This window comes from Halyomorpha halys, unplaced genomic scaffold (genome assembly GCF_000696795.3).
Source record: "Halyomorpha halys isolate HHAL.00 unplaced genomic scaffold, Hhal_1.1 Scaffold533.1, whole genome shotgun sequence".
NCBI lineage: Eukaryota > Metazoa > Arthropoda > Insecta > Hemiptera > Pentatomidae > Halyomorpha > Halyomorpha halys.
This window is the reverse complement of record NW_027108067.1, coordinates 840,021-860,540: the sequence shown is the minus strand read 5'-3', so window position 1 is coordinate 860,540 and position 20,520 is coordinate 840,021. Positions and strand designations below refer to the sequence as shown.

General features: G+C 29.1%; 1 protein-coding gene across 8 annotated transcripts in view; it reads right to left on the bottom strand.

Annotated features, from left to right (window-relative positions):
• Nucleotides 1-20,520, bottom strand: part of SNF4Agamma (SNF4/AMP-activated protein kinase gamma subunit) — a 503,643-nt gene that overhangs the window by 200,666 nt on the left and 282,457 nt on the right. For 7 of the 8 annotated variants that reach the window (XM_067046460.1, XM_067046458.1, XM_067046457.1 and 4 more), the window contains one exon: nucleotides 13,937-13,951. The exons of the other annotated variant lie outside the window; for it this stretch is intronic. In XM_067046460.1, the coding sequence (XP_066902561.1) occupies nucleotides 13,937-13,951 (15 nt within the window). The remainder of the gene's footprint in view (nucleotides 1-13,936; nucleotides 13,952-20,520) is intronic. 8 annotated transcript variants of the gene reach the window in all.

The following is a 20,520-nucleotide window of genomic DNA, read 5'->3' as shown; positions in this document are numbered from 1 at the left end:
TATAATTAACACCAGGCATTTATTTTATTAAAAAAATACTTTAAATTAAAAAACCACTGTATCAACTTTATTGGTAATTTTTGTATGAAAATTTTAAATTTCATTCTAATAATCAATATGAATCAAGTTAACTCATTTTAACGTTACTTCTTAAATTTTATATTTACAAGTGTATGTTGACTTTTATCCCAGGGTGTGTTAGGTTAATTTGTTACCAACCTATAGAAGAAATTTCGACATTATTTTTTTAAGTAATATTCTCTCAACTCTTAAACCATCTCAAAATAAAATAATTTGGTTAGGAAAAGTGTTTGTAAACTTTTGTTTCCAACAACTTATCGCTGTCCCAGCATTAAACAGCGTAACATCTCAAAAAATTATTTTGATATATGCATGTAATCTCAGCAATATTAGTAAGATCTATTCAGTAAAACTCAGAATTATAGTAAAATATAAGTTATAAAATCCATGTAAACATTTTTTACAGTTTCGAACTGATCAGATCTAACCTTTATTGCGAAGACTACATGCATGTCTCAAAATGTTTTGAGATGTTACACTGATGAACTGTGACAGCAATATCAACTAAATGCTTCAACTTTTATTCAATACCTATTATGATAGAAAATAAAAATTAAGAATTCTAGAAGTAACCTGAGCCTAAAAAAACCTTGGAGACAATGTCAATAAACAACCATGAGAGTTTTCTATTAATAGTGTGCTCTAGTTAATTTATAATTAAAAAACAGAAACAATATTCAATGATATATATATATATATATTAAAATTTTCATAAATCAAAAATTAAATAGATGGTTGGAAAATCAAAATTATGTGAAAAACATACAAAAAATTACTAAAAAATAAAAACTTTTAACAATAGTAACTTATCTAAAGAATAATTTAATCATTTTGCAGACATTTAAACCAATAAAATGAAGAAGATAATACAGACAAATAGAATTTAATAAAACATAAAAAAATATATAGCCTATATAATTTCTGAACCACAGTTATTCTCAAACAGAAACAAGTAAAGAAAGAAGACAACATGAAAACAGAGGATCAAATAAAATTATAAAACAATAGCTTAATATGTTTCGATATATATTATTCATGATGTTGGAATATATATATATTTTTATTATTTTCAAATCAATTGAAAATTAAATATCAGCAAAATTAAATACATATACATTACAACCTCATTCCCAAAACCGCAAACTACATTTTTTATTTGAAGTAAATTTTGAAATGAATCTTGATGAATGCATTTATTAATGCATGAAGTCTGATGCATTAATATCTATTGATACTAATTTTTAGGCTTTAAGGTTAAAGGGTATCAAACACTGGTGTGTTTTTAAGACAAGAGATGACAGGACTCCAATCTTTAAAAGGGAGCTCTGATATTTAAATTTATGTTACTTTGTCTGCTTGGACCTATGTCTGACCACTCGACTAGTCTGTTCAGAGCAAATTAAGTCTCTGATACTTTCATACGCAACATGTCTTCTGCAAATACCTGAGAATGATTATTGATGAAGCTGCATATAACAGAATAGGCTTGATATACAGAGCTTTATGTTAGATAAAAACAAATAAGCTTGTTTTGAAAATTAAGTTTATTTAAAATACAAGATAAAAAAATGACCAGAACATACAGTGTGTCCCATAAATGAGTGGTCATATTGTGGGTACAGATACTATATCTTAAGAGAAATAAAAAAGTCCTTGTGACCCATAGTCTAATTCTTAACAATATAGGTTAAAAATCCAATTTTGTGTTTTTAGCATTATCCGTGGTTTTTCTCAGAAAAAATCAAGTAATCTATGTTAAAACTTCCTTTGAAAAATGTAAGGGGTATCAACTTAAAGATGAGAAAATTTACTAAAAGGTAAAGGGTTGGATCTGCCAAAAAAGAAAATAAGCGTTCCATGATGTCATGCTAACGTATCATATTTATAGAAATATTTAGACATTTGAAGTGGCTATTACTCTTCATTGGCTAGACTGTAAATATCCTTAAAAACTTCATTTATTAAGCTTTAATATGGTGCAAAACTAGCCTACCTTCATTGGCTTATTAAGGATCTGAAGAAGCAAAAATTAAATATTAAACATAATATAATTAACACTTATTTTCTTTTTTTGGCAGATTCAACCCATTGCATTTGTAGGAAATTTTCTCATCATCAATGTGAGCTTTAAAATAGACTTATTTGAGCTTTTCTGAGATCAAAACAAGAGTAACAGCAAAAACACAAAATTTGATTTTTATGCAATGCCATTGAGAACCCTGCTATGGGGTTATATGTACTTTTTGTCCCTTCTACGGTAACTGATCTCAAAATATGACAACTCATTCATGGAACTACCTGTATACAGCAGTATAACTAAAGATGGAAAAATAGAAACAGAAAATTTAATTTTAGTTCAGAATTCATGCAAGTATTACTATAAAGAAAATGCTTTAGATACTTCCACCATAATAAACATTGACTGAGAATGATCGTAAACTGACATATCCTTAAGATATTTGCAATAATTGAAAAAAAAAAAATAAACAAGTGATAAATATTTCATCATCATTCTCCTATCAAAGCTACTGTCACTTAATACTAATAATGACACTAGGTTAAGTATTAGCAAATATTGATATATAATCAGGTTAGACTATTTTATTTGTTTTATACAATATCAGCGAGATAAATAATCCATCTCGTCACCGGACTCTTCATAACAATTCATAGAACTAACAATTAGTTAATAATAAAATAATAAGTTGAGATATATAGTATGTTATAACATTTATAACATTTTTAAAGAAATTTAGGCAAGTTGAAAAAAAAAAAAGAAAAGTAGAAATTATAGTAGGAATATTTTATTTATTTAAAAGCAAATAAATTACTTTATTAATTTTTGTATTAATCAATCATATTATTTTAAGGATAAAAATCAAACTTTTTTCATTTCTTAAAATCTTTATTATAACTGAAGTTTTAAAGTATAGCTCATCTTCAACCTGCGATAATATATATTCATATTTAACAATTAAAACTAAAATATATAAATTTTGTACCTAACAAGTAATAATTGATTTGATAAATCTAAAATATGGATCATTTACTATTTAGAAAATAATTCTTTTTAAATAGAGGACTATTAGATGTTTTTATTGACTTAATAATGCATTTTGTGGATAAACAAAATTTATTTGACCATTTATAAGTAAACAAGTGTTTTCAGTTTTTGGTTTGTAAATTTAAATATTTTGAATATTTGAACGTAAAAATAATTTTTGTTAAGAAGTCGGAACAATGGAGTTAAAATAAAAAATACACTGATTATGCAGAACATGGTCAGGGGTGCAGTCAAGAGAAAACAAAAAGTAAGAATTATATAAATATAAGAGAAAAGAAAATTATATATAAATGAACAAAGAGCTATTAGGTTAAAAATGAACAGGAGGCAAAATAAAACATAAAAATAGGAAAGCAGACATGAGAAAACAAAATTTAATACACTAAAAGACAGAAAATAAAGAACTAAATTGAAATTAAATAAAGTTCGAGAAAAAATAGTAAAAGTAATAAATAAGTTAAGAACAAATTATGACTACCTGTTCCAGTTGAGAAATTGCGAAACAGTGACAAAAAATCGGAAGTATACAGAGTGGAGGGGAGGCCACCGTTAAACGGTTTTATTCTAATATGCGAAATACAAGTAGATATAAAGATATGATAATAATAATAACTAAGAATTATCTAATTTAGCAATTTTCTTTTCACTTATATTTACATAATTTTAACCCTACCTTTTTGTATTTACCTACTACGTCAAAATAATTTTAGTTGTTTTTGTAATTTTTTTAACGCTGATGATGCTCTACAGAGTGGAGCGAAACGTCAGCAAATAAATAGTTAACTATTTTTTGTTTATTTTCGAATGTTCGATTTGATCGAAAACGACAATAAAGATTTGAATGATTAAACTTGGTATTCCAACGTAAAATTCGATGGTCTTTAATGTCAGATAGGTCTTATTCTCATTGAAATACTCTAACACGGGTTAAATGCGTATTTTTAGCTGTCATAGTTCACTGTATCGGCATCGAGCGACCCTCGTGTTCCTAAAGCCATTATTATATCAAATCCAAAAAAAAAAAAGAATAAAAATAAATAAACCCATTTATTCCAAAAAAAAAAAAAAACAATTTCTTTGGATAAATAATGACTCAAAAATGATAAACTATAGGGCAATGATTTAAACCATTGTTTATTATAATCTAAAACAAGGTCATGTAGGCCTGAAGTCATAACTTTCTTGGATGGAAAAATTGATTTATACTTGTTCTTTGAAAATAAAAGACGCTGACTCAAGCATCCTTCAATCACGAAGTGGGTGATTGATGACTGAACTGATTGCATTCGCCATGCAACAGACACATCTATCTGCCATTGTTAGACTGATTTTTTCCGGTGATAAAGCTATTATAATATAGAGGACTCCGAAATCCATTTTTACTTCATATAAATGTGTTATACTTTTTTATCTAATCTTCCAATTATCAGTTTAAAAAAAAAATTATTAAACTAAAAAAAAGTTTAATTTTGAAGAAAAAAAAATCCACCAACGGCGAAACTAAAACGGCTAAGTCAAATGTCAGTATTTAATAACAATCTGACAATATGGCATGTCTTCCAGAAATTCCCATATTTCACGTTACGCCTAAATATTTTAAGAATAAAACTCAAATATTATAAAACCGTAACATTAAGATTTCACTTTTTAAAATAACAAAATTTAATGTCACAAATATAATATCGAACAAACCAAAAATAAAAAAATAAGCCAAATATGCAAAATAAATAAGAAAAAATGGCGTCGATGACCAGCGATGCTTTACGCCATTAAACTAAAACAAACAAACAATAAAGCTGCAACCATATGTGGCTTTTACTCATTAAAATTTTATGAAATGAAATACGTAGATAATTTTAACATAATGATTCTATAAACAATTTGTAAATAGTGTTTTTAACTTCAGTTATAATTAAGACCAAACAAATTTAATTTCAAAATTCATAAAACTATCGAAAATCGTGTCTTGAACACACTAAAGATAGAAAAATTGAAAAAAAATTGGATGTAAAATAAAAAATCTCCAACAGAACACTACACCGTGACCTTCATATCCCCTTTGTCCTTGACCAAATATAAATCAAATTCTAAAATATTCCACGTAAACCTTTCAAATCCTTCCTAATCCTTTGGTTCAATCCTTATCCAGTTCCATCCGTTGTCCGTCACAACAATCTAGATCGAAGGTTGAATCGAAGACCTACTGTAAAATAAAATCGATAATTGGAGTTCTAGCAATATCTGGTCATTTAGAATGTTTGCGGGTTTAGCACAATTACTCGAGACGCGAAGAGGGGCTGCGCTGGGATCACGAAGAGCCTTACCCTACCCCTCAGAGTGGGCTCGGTTATCAGGTCGAGAGTCAGAATATTGAACATAATAGGGTAAATGTGATTAGTGCTTTTATTTTATTGTTACAATCGTTCAAAATTTTACTTATTTAATTTTATCCATTTCTTCAAGAACATAGTTTAATTATGTTCATTTTACTTATCTTTCTGTTTATACACATATTGATATTTTATTATTTTCATTTTTTTACATATAATTTTATTCTTATAATTATAATTTTTATTTTCATATTGGTATGAATGTTTTTATCATTATTATTTAATGGGATTTAAAAATGACCGTTTTTCAACCAAATATTTGTATTATTATTTTTTAGATATAAAATACAATTAATACTCGAAGTATAGTCCATTGTTATCTACTGTCATTAGTCATCTGTTGGCCAATTACTCGATCCCACGCTGATACCATTCTTTGGGATGGCTGTCAGAGAAACTCTTGGACCGCAATTTCAAGTTCCGCAAAATTATAAAAAATTTTCCCTTGAAGGAAATGGGCCATGGATCGAAACAAGTAGTAATCTGATGGTGGTAGATGAGGCAGGAGTTCGAACCCATGAAGGTGTTTAAACCTTTTTCACAAATTTCTAACCTCTTAGCTGATTGCCGAGTATAAGTTCGTGAGGGACCAGTCTACTGCACTTTTTAACCTTCCCCATGGAGAATAGATGGTGACTAACAGTATCTTTGGACACACCACACTCCCTGGCAAGTTCGCGAGTGCTTGTGGACGGATTTGACTCAACAGCTTCCAGTAGAACCTTATCAATATCCATTAATGGCCGCCCGGAGCCGTTCTTCCTTTCCAACGTCGTATCTCCACTGCTAAATTTTTCAAACCAAGGCCGCGCAGTGCGCTGGTCAAGGACACTTTCCCCTTCATATTTAATAATTTTACTAGTCGCTTCAACGGCAGTCAAATATTTTTTCCTGTAAAGCCTTAAAATTACGAGATTTACATTGGACACAGTCATCTTTCTTTTTTGAAACAAATAACTAAACTCAGGTTTTTTTTAAAAAGTTGAATGGGATTAAACAAGCTTAGAGAATGCTCTAAAGGGACTATTAAGTATTAAATAGGATTAAAATATTTACAGTCCTTTAAAATCTTGAATTTGATAAGATGCTCATTTTTTTTTATACAACACATTATTTATTATTTATCACTAGCATTTATTGCCCAATGTTGTGGCAAATTGTAGTACTTATCAATAAATAAATTAAAAAAAAAAATATGATATGCTCAGGACCATTAAGTATTTCTCAAAGAATATCCAATTGATAGGAATGGATTTAGGACTTCAGTAGAAATGTTTCATCTAAACGTTAAGAAGTATTTAAAATGCAATTATTTACAACAAGAGGTACTAAGATCAACATCGACTTTCATGAGTCCAGCTTTTAGAACATATGGAATGTGATAAAGCTTAACAATCGAAGAGGTTGAACTAAAAATAGCACTGAAGTCCATAACCGCGCTGGACAGGGGACCTTGGGAGGCGAGGCGGCCTTGAGTGTGTGGAAGAAAGAGTAACCTTGCGGAGGATTAGAATTGGTCCAGCTAGGAGAGGACAGTGTACAATGGTCGAAGATGAAGGTATAATGGAGGGGACATATTCTATATTTACCTGTAACAGGTTCAAATCTGGGCCAGCACAAACATTTGCATTACTATGGCCCATTAGTAGTAATGTACAAACAGCAAGCCTTTTGTTAGGATCCCTTTCAACGCGCTCTTTAATATTTAAAGGCTCTTAATTACGTACACAATTCCTGTTACTTAAAGGTCAAATAAACGTTGTACAAACTATTCCAAAACTATATATGGCCACTTTTAAAACAAGTAACGTAATTGTCAAAATGATTATTTCACATTCGGGAACAAAAGGGGTGGAATTATAAAAAGCTAACAGTGGTATTCATGATCTTTAGTTTAACATGTTAAATGAAGAAATATTTTCTTCTTTTACCATGTTAAAACGATTTAGCATAAAACATGGTTGAGAGTCAGTAACTAGGTCTGCTATGTGGAGAATGACGTCACGCAACAGACCAGCTGAGCTCGTCACCATTTTGTTTGTTGTATTAGGTTATTTGCTCGTAGTTTCTTGTTTTTATAGTATTAGTATTGTTTTGGATGTTTTATAACTAATAAAGCAATGGATGACAATAATAGTAGTGTGTTGTTGTCAATTAGCTCATCTTGGTTCTCTTAGATCAACAAGACACTCGGTAGCCAAACATTCACTTTTCAATGAATTTAGCTATGTTATAATAAATTACTTTAATCAAAAAAGTAAACAATAACATGCAGTTTTAAAAGGAAAGGTTATAAAACAAGTTTCTCAGAAATCCGCTAGGAGCTCTTATGCATTTAACATGACTTTTAATAGGGCTGCTCACAATCCTGTATTTATAACATTTAACATTACATCATTAACACCCGATTATCAGGCTCGCCATCTGAGAAGAACATTCAGTGAAGGGAGATACGAAATCTTTTGGGACCCAGTCTACAAGGTCCGGTAAGAGTCGACTAAAAAATGTCAAAAGTTTCTTGAATAAGCGTTTTATTAAACAATAAACATTTACTGTCAGAAAATTGTTCAGTTTTCACTTTGACTACACAAGGGTTACAGTAAATGCCATTCAAAAGTAAATATTGAAGTATTTAAGATGCACACCTCCTGAAGTTTATTTTATTCTAGAAAAACCTAAGATATTACCTATTTTTTTTATTCCTTATAAAGGGTTAGAAAGGGCTCCTTAAGTATGTAATGATAAGGTTGATTAGCAACACCTAATTAACGATATGGATTTAAAATTTGAAATAAACTCCATCAGTTTTAGAGATAGAATTTTAAATTGACAAAAATACCTTTAATTTTGAGAATTGGATAAATTGACTTTTGATAGAAAACTCCTTATTTGTAAATAAATAAAATGAAAAACTAGGGATAGTAATTTAAAATAAAAAAGTAGAAAAACCCTTTTCCTAAATTTTCTAATTTTGGACGCAAACATCTCAGAACGTTGGGTTTTCAACTACAAAAGTAAAAACAACAGTATACAATCTTTAAAAGTAGAATTTAAATTTGTTTAAGTTAAATTAAAAAAAAAACTTTACTTTTAAGACGTAAATATGATTTTTGATAAAATATTTCTCAACTGTCTCGCAGGACTTAAAAAAAATATTGTTAGGAAATTTTAAGTTTGTTTCAAATGAATAATTTCATTTATTAATTAGTTTTAATTAATAATTTACTTTAGTTACATTTTTCTGTTTATATTATTGGTTTTTACGACCGCAGTAAAAAAATTAAAATTCCACAATTAGATGAGATTGCAGACCTTCAGAATAATCAGTTAATTAACTATTCATACAATTTACACTTAAGGTAATATTTTTTTAAAATTCAAATATCATATTTCCATTTGAATGTCCATTTCATAATAACATATTTCACAACCTTGATAAGACATATTTGTTCAATTCCTTAGCAACATATCAACCTTATCATATATTATCTTCCAAAGAATTATTTTTCAACTCCGTGTGGCAGTACCGTTGTTGTTTTGTATTTACACATAATATTAAAATACTCTTTTAAATATACATATAATATTAATTTAAAAATATACAGCAATAAGTGAATCCTTCCAAAAAAAATTTTTTAGCCCTTAAATCACAATTATGTTTTAGATTTTCAAAAGAACTAAAGAACTACTTCCAAATGAAAATTGAATTGCATGGTTTTGTAATTCTTGGTCTCAACCATTTAAATTTTTTAGTCAGTAGTTTTTATTTGAATTTGTAACTAGTTATCACTGATTACAAATATGAAAGCAATACCTTTATCATTATTTACGTTTAAAAGAAGAAATAGTTTTATCTGGAGATAAACTATTTCCAAAACTAATAGTAAAAACAAATTTGAAATTTTAGTTGCCAGTTTTGAAATTTTTTGGCTTAACCATTTTAATATATTATTCACTAGTTTTTTTTTTTTTTTTTATTTGTATTTTAAAATTCATTATCACTGAGTACAGAAAGTAAAACAATCCCTTCATACATTTTTATATTAGAAAGAAGTAATGCTTTTATCTCGTGATCTCGTGATAAACTAGTACAAAAAAAAATAATTTAAAACTTGAAAACAGATTTGCCAGTTTTGTAATTCTTTGGCTCAACCAATTAAATTTATTATTCACTAATTTATTTAATTGTATTTTAAATTAATTATCACTGATTGTAGGTATTAAAACAATCCCTTCATAAATGTTTTCGATTAAAAGAAGAAAAGTTTTTATCTGAAGATATTCCAGTTCCAGTACTACTAATAAAAATAAACAGTTATGATCTGAAATTGCTGGACCCGGATTTGGAAATTCACTTATTTTCAAGTTTTAAAATTACAAACTTAAAAACATGAAAATAGATTTGCCGGTTTTGTAATTCTTTTGCTCAACCAATTAAATTTATTATTCACTAATTTATTTTATTTTAATTGTATTTTATTTAATTTATTTAATTGTATTATTATTATTAATTTATTTATTAGTATTATTTTACTGTTTACTCACTACTGTTTTTTATTTGTTTCACTACTGTTTTTTATTTGTTATTCTCTGGTTTTTACTAATAAAACAAATTATTTGTATTTTGTATTAATTATCACTGATTATAGATAGAAAAACGAACCCTTCCTACATTTTTACAATTGAAAATATGATTAAATTTAATTAAATAAAATTTAGATATTATCCTTAGGCGAAGTGAACAATGTTTCACAACGCTGAGTTCATTGCCCTCTTTTAAGTAAACAAGTCAAAACCACACATGTGTCTCTTACATGAAACAGTAAACTAACACTAAATATGTTACACTCGGGACAATATTCATCTGAATTATATGATCTAATCAATTAATATCAGCAATAAATATATTTATTGCTATGCAATGTAATAAAGTGATATATATCAAAAGTTGTGAGCATTTGAACTGTACCGGCTGTTGAATATTTATGGAGTGACTTCTGAGCACCTTTTGTTCCACGATGACCGAGTTAGTTTAAGCGCTTGAGGTTTGGATAGAATTCTTCTCCAGCAAGCTGTTTTATTTTTAAATAATACAAAAAGTTTAAAAGTAACGTTAAAAATTCTGTTTTTTTTTTTTTTTTTTTTTTTTTTTTTTTTTTTTTTTTTTTTTTTTTTTTGGGAAATGCTTAAGTTTGAATTATTACACCTGACCAATGAAAATGAGGGTTTGACCAAATCCCTAAGGTTGATGATGAATTCGTAGACGTTAAAATACAATAAGAACTCTGTGAGGTGGTATTCCCTGAAGAAAGTAAATAATTTGATCAAATTCTTTAACTGTTTTAGTGATAAATTAAAAAAGAGATTTAAAAAAAAAAGTAACGTACTTCGTAACTGGAGGTGCTACAAATCAACAACTTATTTTAATAATAATGAATGAACATTATTATTTATTATTTACACTTACTATAAATGTTTAAAATATCACTAAAAATGTTCATTTCTTTTTAAAAATATCAGCTAAAGTATCTATTTCTTTTGTTAACTAGTTTTGAATAAATAAATTGCGTTTAAATGCCTATTGTATTTGAATTTAATATTCCATGATTTACTAAATAAATACTTTTAATATCTAAACAATATCATTGCATCATTTCATTAATATTTACATTCATTTTAACAAATTAAAACTTAATCAAATCACATATTTGCTTTAGAAAAATCACCCCCATAGAGTCATTATTTTAATAACGTGAAATGATCATCGACCTTAGGGATTTTATCAAACCTCCAAAAACACAACAGAAGTATTGATTTTATTTTTTTCTCTAAAAGGAAAAATGCGCTAACAAATTTTGTAACTGAGTAATTCTTCGGGAAGTATATACACATGAACAGAGGAAGTAACACACATATAATACGTTACAACTAATCTTATGTATTGAAAAAACAAATTTGATAAGAAGAATGGGTCATTTGGAATCATTCATGTAATTGTTTTCTAATTGTAAATTTGTGTATTTATTATAAAAAATGGATGTTTTGACAGAACAAAAAAAATACAAATGTTTGTTATTATTAGTAATAATGATAGCTTACCGAATCCAAAATTTGATGCCGATACCACCAATCGCCGCCCTACAAACTCCCTTCTAGTAACGAAAATCCAAACCAAATCTACTAGATCGGTCTTAATGCAATCTTCCCACTTACGTTTCGGTTCACTCCTCAGACTTTCATTCGGTTTAGTGTTTATTAACATTTCTTATTATTATTAACATGGATCCATTCGTTACTAAGCCCTAAAACCTAACAAGCCCATATTTGCCACAAAGATATATCCTGAATTTATATGTATATACCTAGTTCAGTTCCTACAATTCAGCATTGTGTAGCCTTCTAAATTATCCTGTTAACTCAGCGTTTTTCGGTTCCAAATATTTTAAGTAATGTTTTATTTTCGTTCATTTTATAAATGTTTAATGTTAGAATTGAATATGGATAATAAATTGTTTTTCATTATTTAACGATCCGCTAAGGGTTAGTTTATTTTATATACAAGGATTATATACACTTTTATTATTTACTAATTTCTATGGAAAAAATTTAGATGAAGTTTCGGACCAACTGTTTACTATCTACTACATCTATAAATTATTATATTTGAAGTAGTTAATCTAAATTAATCTTACTAACTTATGGTTACATATATTTTCTTCCTCTCTATTTTCATTTTCTTTTCATATTTCAATTTTTAAATTAATAATAACTAATATCTTCATACTTCTTTGCATTATATAACTTCATTTTTTTTTTTCATTTTCTTAATTATGTTATTTTACCCACTTTTTCAATTACCTATATATATATTTTATTTCCCGCTTCTCTCATCACTTCATTTTATTAATTCTATTTTGTAAAATTATTCTGTTTATACTTTCTTTTTTATTTTTCTATACTTACTGTGGTTGTTATCTTGTTCTGTTTTTAGCTCTGAAGAAGGCTAGAAACTCTAGCCGAAACGTTGGCACATTAAAAATAAGTTAATCAAACTTATTTGTGTTTATCATTTAGATGTACTGTTAGATAAAATATATTAATAATTTTATTAACATACTGTATATTGATAATAATCATTATATAAATTGAAAAAAAAATCCAATTACTTGTAACATTTTTTTTTTTAACCTTAATTATTTTACATCTTATGTCCTCCAAATTTTAAGGGATTTGTCCTGATTATAAAATATTATCTTACCAATATTACTGAAAATTAATATTATTTTATCTGTGATTAAAAGGAGTGGTGTAGCTCAGTGACTAAGACGATCCTATATCTTGTAACCAGATTCGAGTCCGGTGTGGCAAAAAATTATTTATTCTATAAACTCAATCGTAAATGAAACATCGTCCAGAGTTTCTAGATAGTGAGTTTCCATAAGTGGAAGAAACATCTGGCGGTTGAGCGTGCTATTGGAGAAATAACCTCTTTGCAGAACCGATGTTCTGGAACTTTCTTACGATTCCTGAACCCAAGACTTTAATAGGCTGTAGTGAAACTTTTTTTAAAATCTATTATGTCATATATATATATTTTAAACTGAGATGTATTTTGATCTTAAAAAATGCTTGAATCAGTTTTATATAAAAGCATCTACACGCATGTCCATAAAAATGTAGGGTTCGTTTGTAGTCGAGAATCTCCGAAAGTTCTTTACCAAAACACACTGTTTTTTCAAAATGTTCCGTGTTTTCCCGGAAAGATTTTTAGGTATTGAAATCCTTGATTTATCCAGTTGAGAAAAAATTCTGACTAAAATTAAACGCTATTGGTGTATAACTGAAAATTTATTCATTTTTTCATATAGTATATATTAGTAATGAATTAGCAAAGATATAGCGAATTTTCGACATAATAATAATGTGTATGTAACTTTTTTATTTTAATTAAATCATTTCAATTGTGCTCTTCTATGTACAGTACATACTCTAACAATAGTGAAACTTTGGTGGGTCAGCTATGGTTAATAAATATTTTCAATAAATTATTATACTTATCCATATAAAATAAAATAAAATAAAAAAAAAAGGTTCTGCTAGTTCAAAGCATAGCGGTATGTAAACTATTTCTTGTTCGTAGATATATGGAAACATATCATCACTAAGTAATCTTCCGTGATTCCTTAAGCTCTAGTCTACAGGGTCTACTGTTCATGCCAAATTCCAAAGCTATCTATAATTAAAAGATAAATTCAAAGATTGAGGAGCAAGAGTTCAAAATAATTCAGTGGGTTAGATAATAAACGCTAGGAGTTAACTCTATGATTATTGGGTGATGGATGCTCAGCTATTGTATGCTACAATCCTAATTTACTACTTCAGGGCCCAAACTACATCTTACCTTTTAAGTAGGCCGCTAAAAAATAGATATTGTATCAGTATAGGTTTATATATTTGAGAAATCACAAAATTAATAAATTTAAATAAATAAAACATAATATATTTTAAAATACAATGAAGTAATAATAATATTATAGATATATTACATAGATATAATAGTAATGATAAGTAATCAGTAAATTGTAAAATTTTGTAAATTACAGAAGCTGCTGTGTTGTAGTGTAAACTTACCTACATCTAAAATTTACAGAAGAAAAAATTCTTATCATTTGTTTACTCTTTTAGTTATTATATAATTGTGAGACCACTTCTTTTCCAAGGACATAGTCAATTAAGGTAGAAAACATACAAAGTAAACTAAATCAAATTAACTAAAATTAAAAAACAACTAAAGTAGTTATAACAAACCCTTGTTAATTAGTAAACAATAGAAACCAAGTGCGTTATGTTAATTAATAAGTAAACTCCGCTGAGTAGAAGAGAGAGAGAGAGAGAGAGAGACAAAACAAACTGAGAGCGATAAATAGTTCAACAAGTTGGGATGCAGATCTATTGCTGACTAGAGCCTGGTATTCTTATTCTAAGTGGTTAGTTTAATCTGGCTTTGTTCCAAATCCACTCTTAGCCAAGTAGGTTCAACTGCAATGGCGCCAAAATTCGACCATCAACTATTACTGAAAGAGATGATCATTATAGTTCCTTCAAACTGACTTGAAAACAACGTTTACCACCAGCCACAAAACAAAAATACCTAAAAATACTTGGAAAACAAAAAAAATTACAAATTCTAAATAATTACGGTTTTCCTCGTGCGAGACCAACAGACTGGGTCGACGTCAGACTTGAGTAGACCATTATTTTTATTATAAAAGAAACAAAATGAAAGAAAAAGTAAATATCGGACAATTCGTGAAAATAGAACATGATACCCTATACACTGAACTTACATTCTGGAATTTTCATCGGATACATGTTAAGTTAATTAACATATAATGTATTTTATAATATAATTAAAAAAAAAATTATTTGAAACAATACAAAATAAAATTTCAAAATATGCAATCTTAAACTAGAACTTATTACTGATTTCGAAGATTGTGCAAGTCCTATCCATGCGATGAAACACATCTAAGCGATCGAGGAGGACAAGGCTGGGTTATTTTGGCGGAACATCAGAAAACTAGAACAGTCAAAGATGTCCCTAAAAGGCTCCTGCACAAAAAGAAGTAACCCAGTTCTCAATATGGACAAGAGTACTTTAAGATGGGTGACAGGACTATTAATACGCTGTCAGCTGAACAGGCATCTCAATAAAATGAGAGAAAGGATGTTCAAATGTACTGGCCAGGATACGATTCCTCACATTTTGCAAAGATTCTATTTCAGACCTTAAACATTGCAAGACGGTGGATCCGTACACCATATCCAGATTCGTGAAGACATCTGGCCTGCTACAGAGGAAAGGACAGCGTACAATAGGTCCTCAGGTGGTCCGGTACGCTATTACTGGGTTTAAAAAAATAATCTTAAACTAGAACTTATTATAGATTTCGAAGATTGGAGAAATTCATTAATTAATTATAACATGGAGAGAAAAAAACTCATGTGTAGGAAGTTATAAAACTAACTAATTAGACAGAAATGTCTATATGTATCCCAAGCGTTTACCCATTGGTTACCCATTGGATTGGTATCCAAAACACTCGACTCGTCAGCCATAAATCAGCGGACAATCTATGATAAATTTAACGCTGATAAATTTGGTGGCATAAATACTGAATAAATGAAAGATATAATAAACAATGTGTTAATGGTTGACCGTAGATTGATATTATGAGATGATGGTCGGTGGTGCTGTCAGCAAAAAGAAATAAACAAAACTCACTCACCCTCTTCCCCTCTGCCGCCCCCCTCTTGATCTCAGCGTATTTGTTTATTTATTGTAAGGAGAAGATATAATTGGGGGTGCGGTTAGTAAAAATACACTAATAAACAAAACTTATGTATTTGTGCAGATGTTTCGACCTGAATTTCAGGTCTTCATTAGTGTGACTTAGGCGAAGATTTCGTCAAAAGTCAATTTAGTTCGAAACATCGGCAAAAATAAATAAGTTTTGTTTATTAGTGTATTTTTACTTACCGCACCCCCAATTAATTTCTCCTTACAATAAATAAACAAATACGCTGAGATCAAGAGGGGGGGCGGTAAAGGGGAAGAGGGTGAGTGAGAGGTGAGGTCGCATTCAGGGCTCTGTTTCATAATGAAAGCTAATAGTATTAGTTCAAAATACAAGTATAGAAACAACGTGGTAATTACACTAATACATTTTTTTTCATAATAAGGAAGATTATTAGTGATATTACATTATTAAAAAGTACTAAAGTACAAGTTACTATTGTACAAGTCAGTGTAATTGTATTAAGTTAATTCGCCAAACTAAAACTAATAGTATATATGTATGTATAGTTGACCGTAAAAATTGATATATAGGGAGATGGTCAGGGTTGCGGTCAATAGTGAAACAAAAATAGTTTACAACTATTTATTTTCCAACGTTTCGCCCCACTTTGCAGGGCTTCATCAGGGCTAAAAAGATACAAAATGAAACTATGTTAAGATAAAATGATAGAAATAAAAATAAAAAGATACAATGTGATACAAGATACAATGTCTTTTCATTGTATCTTTTTATTTTTATTTCTATCATTTTATCTTAACATAGTTTCATTTTGTATCTTTTTAGCCCTGATGAAGCCCTGCAAAGTGGGGCGAAACGTTGGAAAATAAATAGTTGTAAACCATTTTTGTTTCACTATTGACCGCAACCCTGACCATCTCCCTATATATAAAACTAATAGTATTAGTTTGTACTTTATTATGAAACAGGGTCCAGGTGACATCACTTTTAGGGAGTATAAAAAAAAGAAAGAATATCTCAAGCTACTCCAGTGCTCTAGATAACTTCATTTGCAATAATGTTTAATCCTAAAATAAACTCAAATTTACTCTTTATTTTTAATATTATAAAAAAAAAGTAATGTAAAATTCATATTTTTCTGACTCAACATAGTCGGAAGCGAAAAGGAGATTAAAAAATACTTATGTGTAACCTTATAGGTATTAAAGGGTTATACTGAGGTTTAAGAGAGTCTCAAAGATACTTATACAATTGAAAGTTTTTGAAATGCTTGAAAATTTTAAGCCTTCACGAGAAATTAAAAGTAGATAATAACCTGACTGTAAGATCATTATGAAGACCCAGCTAACCCCTGTCCCTCGAAGAATGTGCCACGTCACCATTATAAATATGCATCAATCACTAATATTAATAACATATATTCCCATTCAGCGAGGCCTCAAACTGCTGACACAGACCTAACAAAAGCGAATATCTAATTGACAATGCAAACCACAACCGAATACAAACTCCTTCATTGTGAGGCCGATAGTCGTCATGTGACGTGCAGTTGCCTTATGCAGAACCTGCACATGCAATGTTATCCATTTATAATCGATAGCTAGACGCTAACGACAAATTGTAACTGGGTTCTATTGTTAACTATCTTATTATTGATACTCAACTGTAAGTGTACAACAGTGGATTCGTTTTTCACAAAGCCATATAACCTTACAAGCCCATCTTATAAGCTGCAATGCAATAACCTGAATTATATTTACCAGGACAGTTCTCCCAATTCAGCGTGGCGCAGCCTTCTAAATTATCCGTTTAAATAATCTTTTCTTGGTCCGAATATTTTATGTATTAATTTATTTATTTAAAAAAACAACAACAAAGGGGCTGTTCCTCCCTTAATATTAGAGGCCATGTTTCGCATCCGTAAAGAACAGTGGGAAAGATAATAGTTTAGTAAATTGCAACTTTTAAGTTTCTAGACAGAAGGCGCGAGCTAAGAAATTTCTAAATTGAATTATGTTGAAGTATTTTCCCGCCTTTAACCTCGCTATAATTTTCTCATTAATTCTTTTTTCTAGTTTCCTTAGACCCTAAATACTTCAAGCTTTCAAACAGTTCAAATATTCTCCAATATTTATATCACTGAAATTGCTTCCGTTTCTGTAGCTAACCATGTATTTTATTCTATGTTTACTTATTTTTAGACCTAGTTCCTTACTGTGGTTGTATAGTTTCCTTGTCCTCACTCAATAATACCAAATCTTACAAAGTCAAACCCTTTTCGGTATCCATCACATATCAAGCAACATGTTCTATACGTGGTTTTTGCCAACACTTTCCCTCTTTCACTTAAGCCAGTGGGAAAATAAATATAATAGGTAATTTAAGATCCCTGTGGATTGATATAGTCCTTTTGTTGACATCTGTTTGCATAAAGATCCTAAATTTAATATAATTTGACAGTATCCTTCTTAAATATTCCATTTACGCCTGTTGAACAGATTCGCTACTGAACAGGGTCACAGATCTAAGTAATTTCATTTTTCGAAAGTTGAAATAACATTATTTTTTATTAATAAACTTTGTTCAGTTATAGTTATAGTTATTGTTGTTTTTCTCCTTCGTTCTTGCTAATACCATAATCAGACTGAAATCTCAGAAGGTGTTGGTCTTCGTTTGGAATTGGTAGACGTGTTAATGATTGGAATTGTTCAATGAGAACTGAGGAGAAATAACGAAAATTCGCTAAGAGTGTTGTGTTAAGTTTAATATATCTTTAAAAACGTCTGCTGATTACGAAGGTTAGTACAGTATTCTCACCGTTTCTATTGGACAGATAAGTTCATATAAAGATTTGAGACCACTAAACGCCTGTCGAACATATTCGATACTTAGAACTCCATCTTGACAAGAAACTTACTTGAAATCCCCAACCAAGACTGAAGTAATAAGGAACTGATCGTAGATTTCGGTTGCTTCAACACCTACTTGACAAACGCTCTAAGCTTCCCATTCAATAAAAACAAGTATTATATAATATGATAATAAGACAAATTTGGACATAAGGAATTGAACTCTGGGGCTCTACCAATCCATCATATTTCATATAAAGTTGAATTTGTCTTTGTCGTTGTTGTTGTTTATGGTCTCATTTTTATTGCATCTTTCTAACCACTATAATGTGTATATAAACAGTTCAAATTAAAATTAAATCAGTAGATTTTGCATTGGTTTTGTTGAAAGATACTTCATTTTTTTGAGATAAGTTTTTTTGAAAAATGACACCTGAAATTACACGTTATATGAGTATTATCCATAAAGATGTAAGATCAAGACGTGGCTCTTTGACAAAAATGATTTGATACTTAGGCCGTAGTATCCATGTCCAGTTCAAACCGAGGGACATTGATGAAAGTACTAGTGTACATTCATTATACGAACAACCCGTTCCCCTAAGCAGTGTCCTAATAGCCTGGATCCCTCCAGGTACAGTACCAAATACAGCCACCAAATAACGAATTAACATCCATCAGCGGCCCTAGTCAGCATTAATCACTGTCCCTCTTGCGCAATCACAGGCATCCATTTTAGGAATCTTCGCGGCGAACCCTATCGTCTTCTGACCTCGAGGAGTACGGGGTCAGGACGGTAGAGGAATCGGACCGACTCGTTTTGAATATTCCTAGTCGACTTAAGCTATGAAAAAATGTATCCTTGAAGAAAACTTAAAAACGCTAAATCAATAATATTATTTCAAAGAATAATTCAAACCTATATTTACTTGTTTAAATATTTGTTGTAATTCTAATTTAATTTTTATGTTTTAGAACAAATAAAAAAAAAAATGTAAGGAGATACAGGGCTGCTACAGAAGAACAAAAGTTTACAATTTATTCGTTACTATCGTTTCTACCTAGAATTAAGTTTTTCATTAGGGATAAAATAAAAAACATTTAAAATTTTATTTTAGTCTGAAGAAGACTACATCCTGGGTCTAAATGCCGGTAACCAATTAGAAGCTGCAGGTCATTTTGTCCTTCTTTGACCTTTGACCTCAATATCCTTCAAATTCGTATAAGGTATATCAAAATATTGGTTTATTGTATTATAAATCTTTGAAATATAGTAACGAATTTGTAACTCACAACACAAACTCGATATTTAGTGAGTTAGGCTTCCATAATAATTATTTTATTGAAAGAATCAAAAAGCTGATTTTTTATTAGAGATGGAAATAAAAATTAGTGCATATATAATAACAAATATTAATACCCATGTTCATTAAATTAAATTTTCAATTGGTGACTGATAGTATATACAAATTTTCATTTATTCGTTATCAGATTTATTTTTGTTCTTTATAATAATAATACTTTATTAAAAAAAAACCTATTTTGACTATGAGAGAATTGTATTTTATCTGTAACCAATGTATTTAATTCTGATTTATTTATTTTTAAAAAATGAGTTCACCACCAAAATTTGTATAATACATACTTATATTATCTACTATTAATTAAATTTGTTTTACGTAATCAAATTATTCATACAATACAAATGTATCCCTAATCCCAACAAAATATATTATGAGCATTTCTATAATTAGATTATTATGTTCTTACCATAGGACGCAAAGATATAATTTGTATTTTGTATATATATATATATA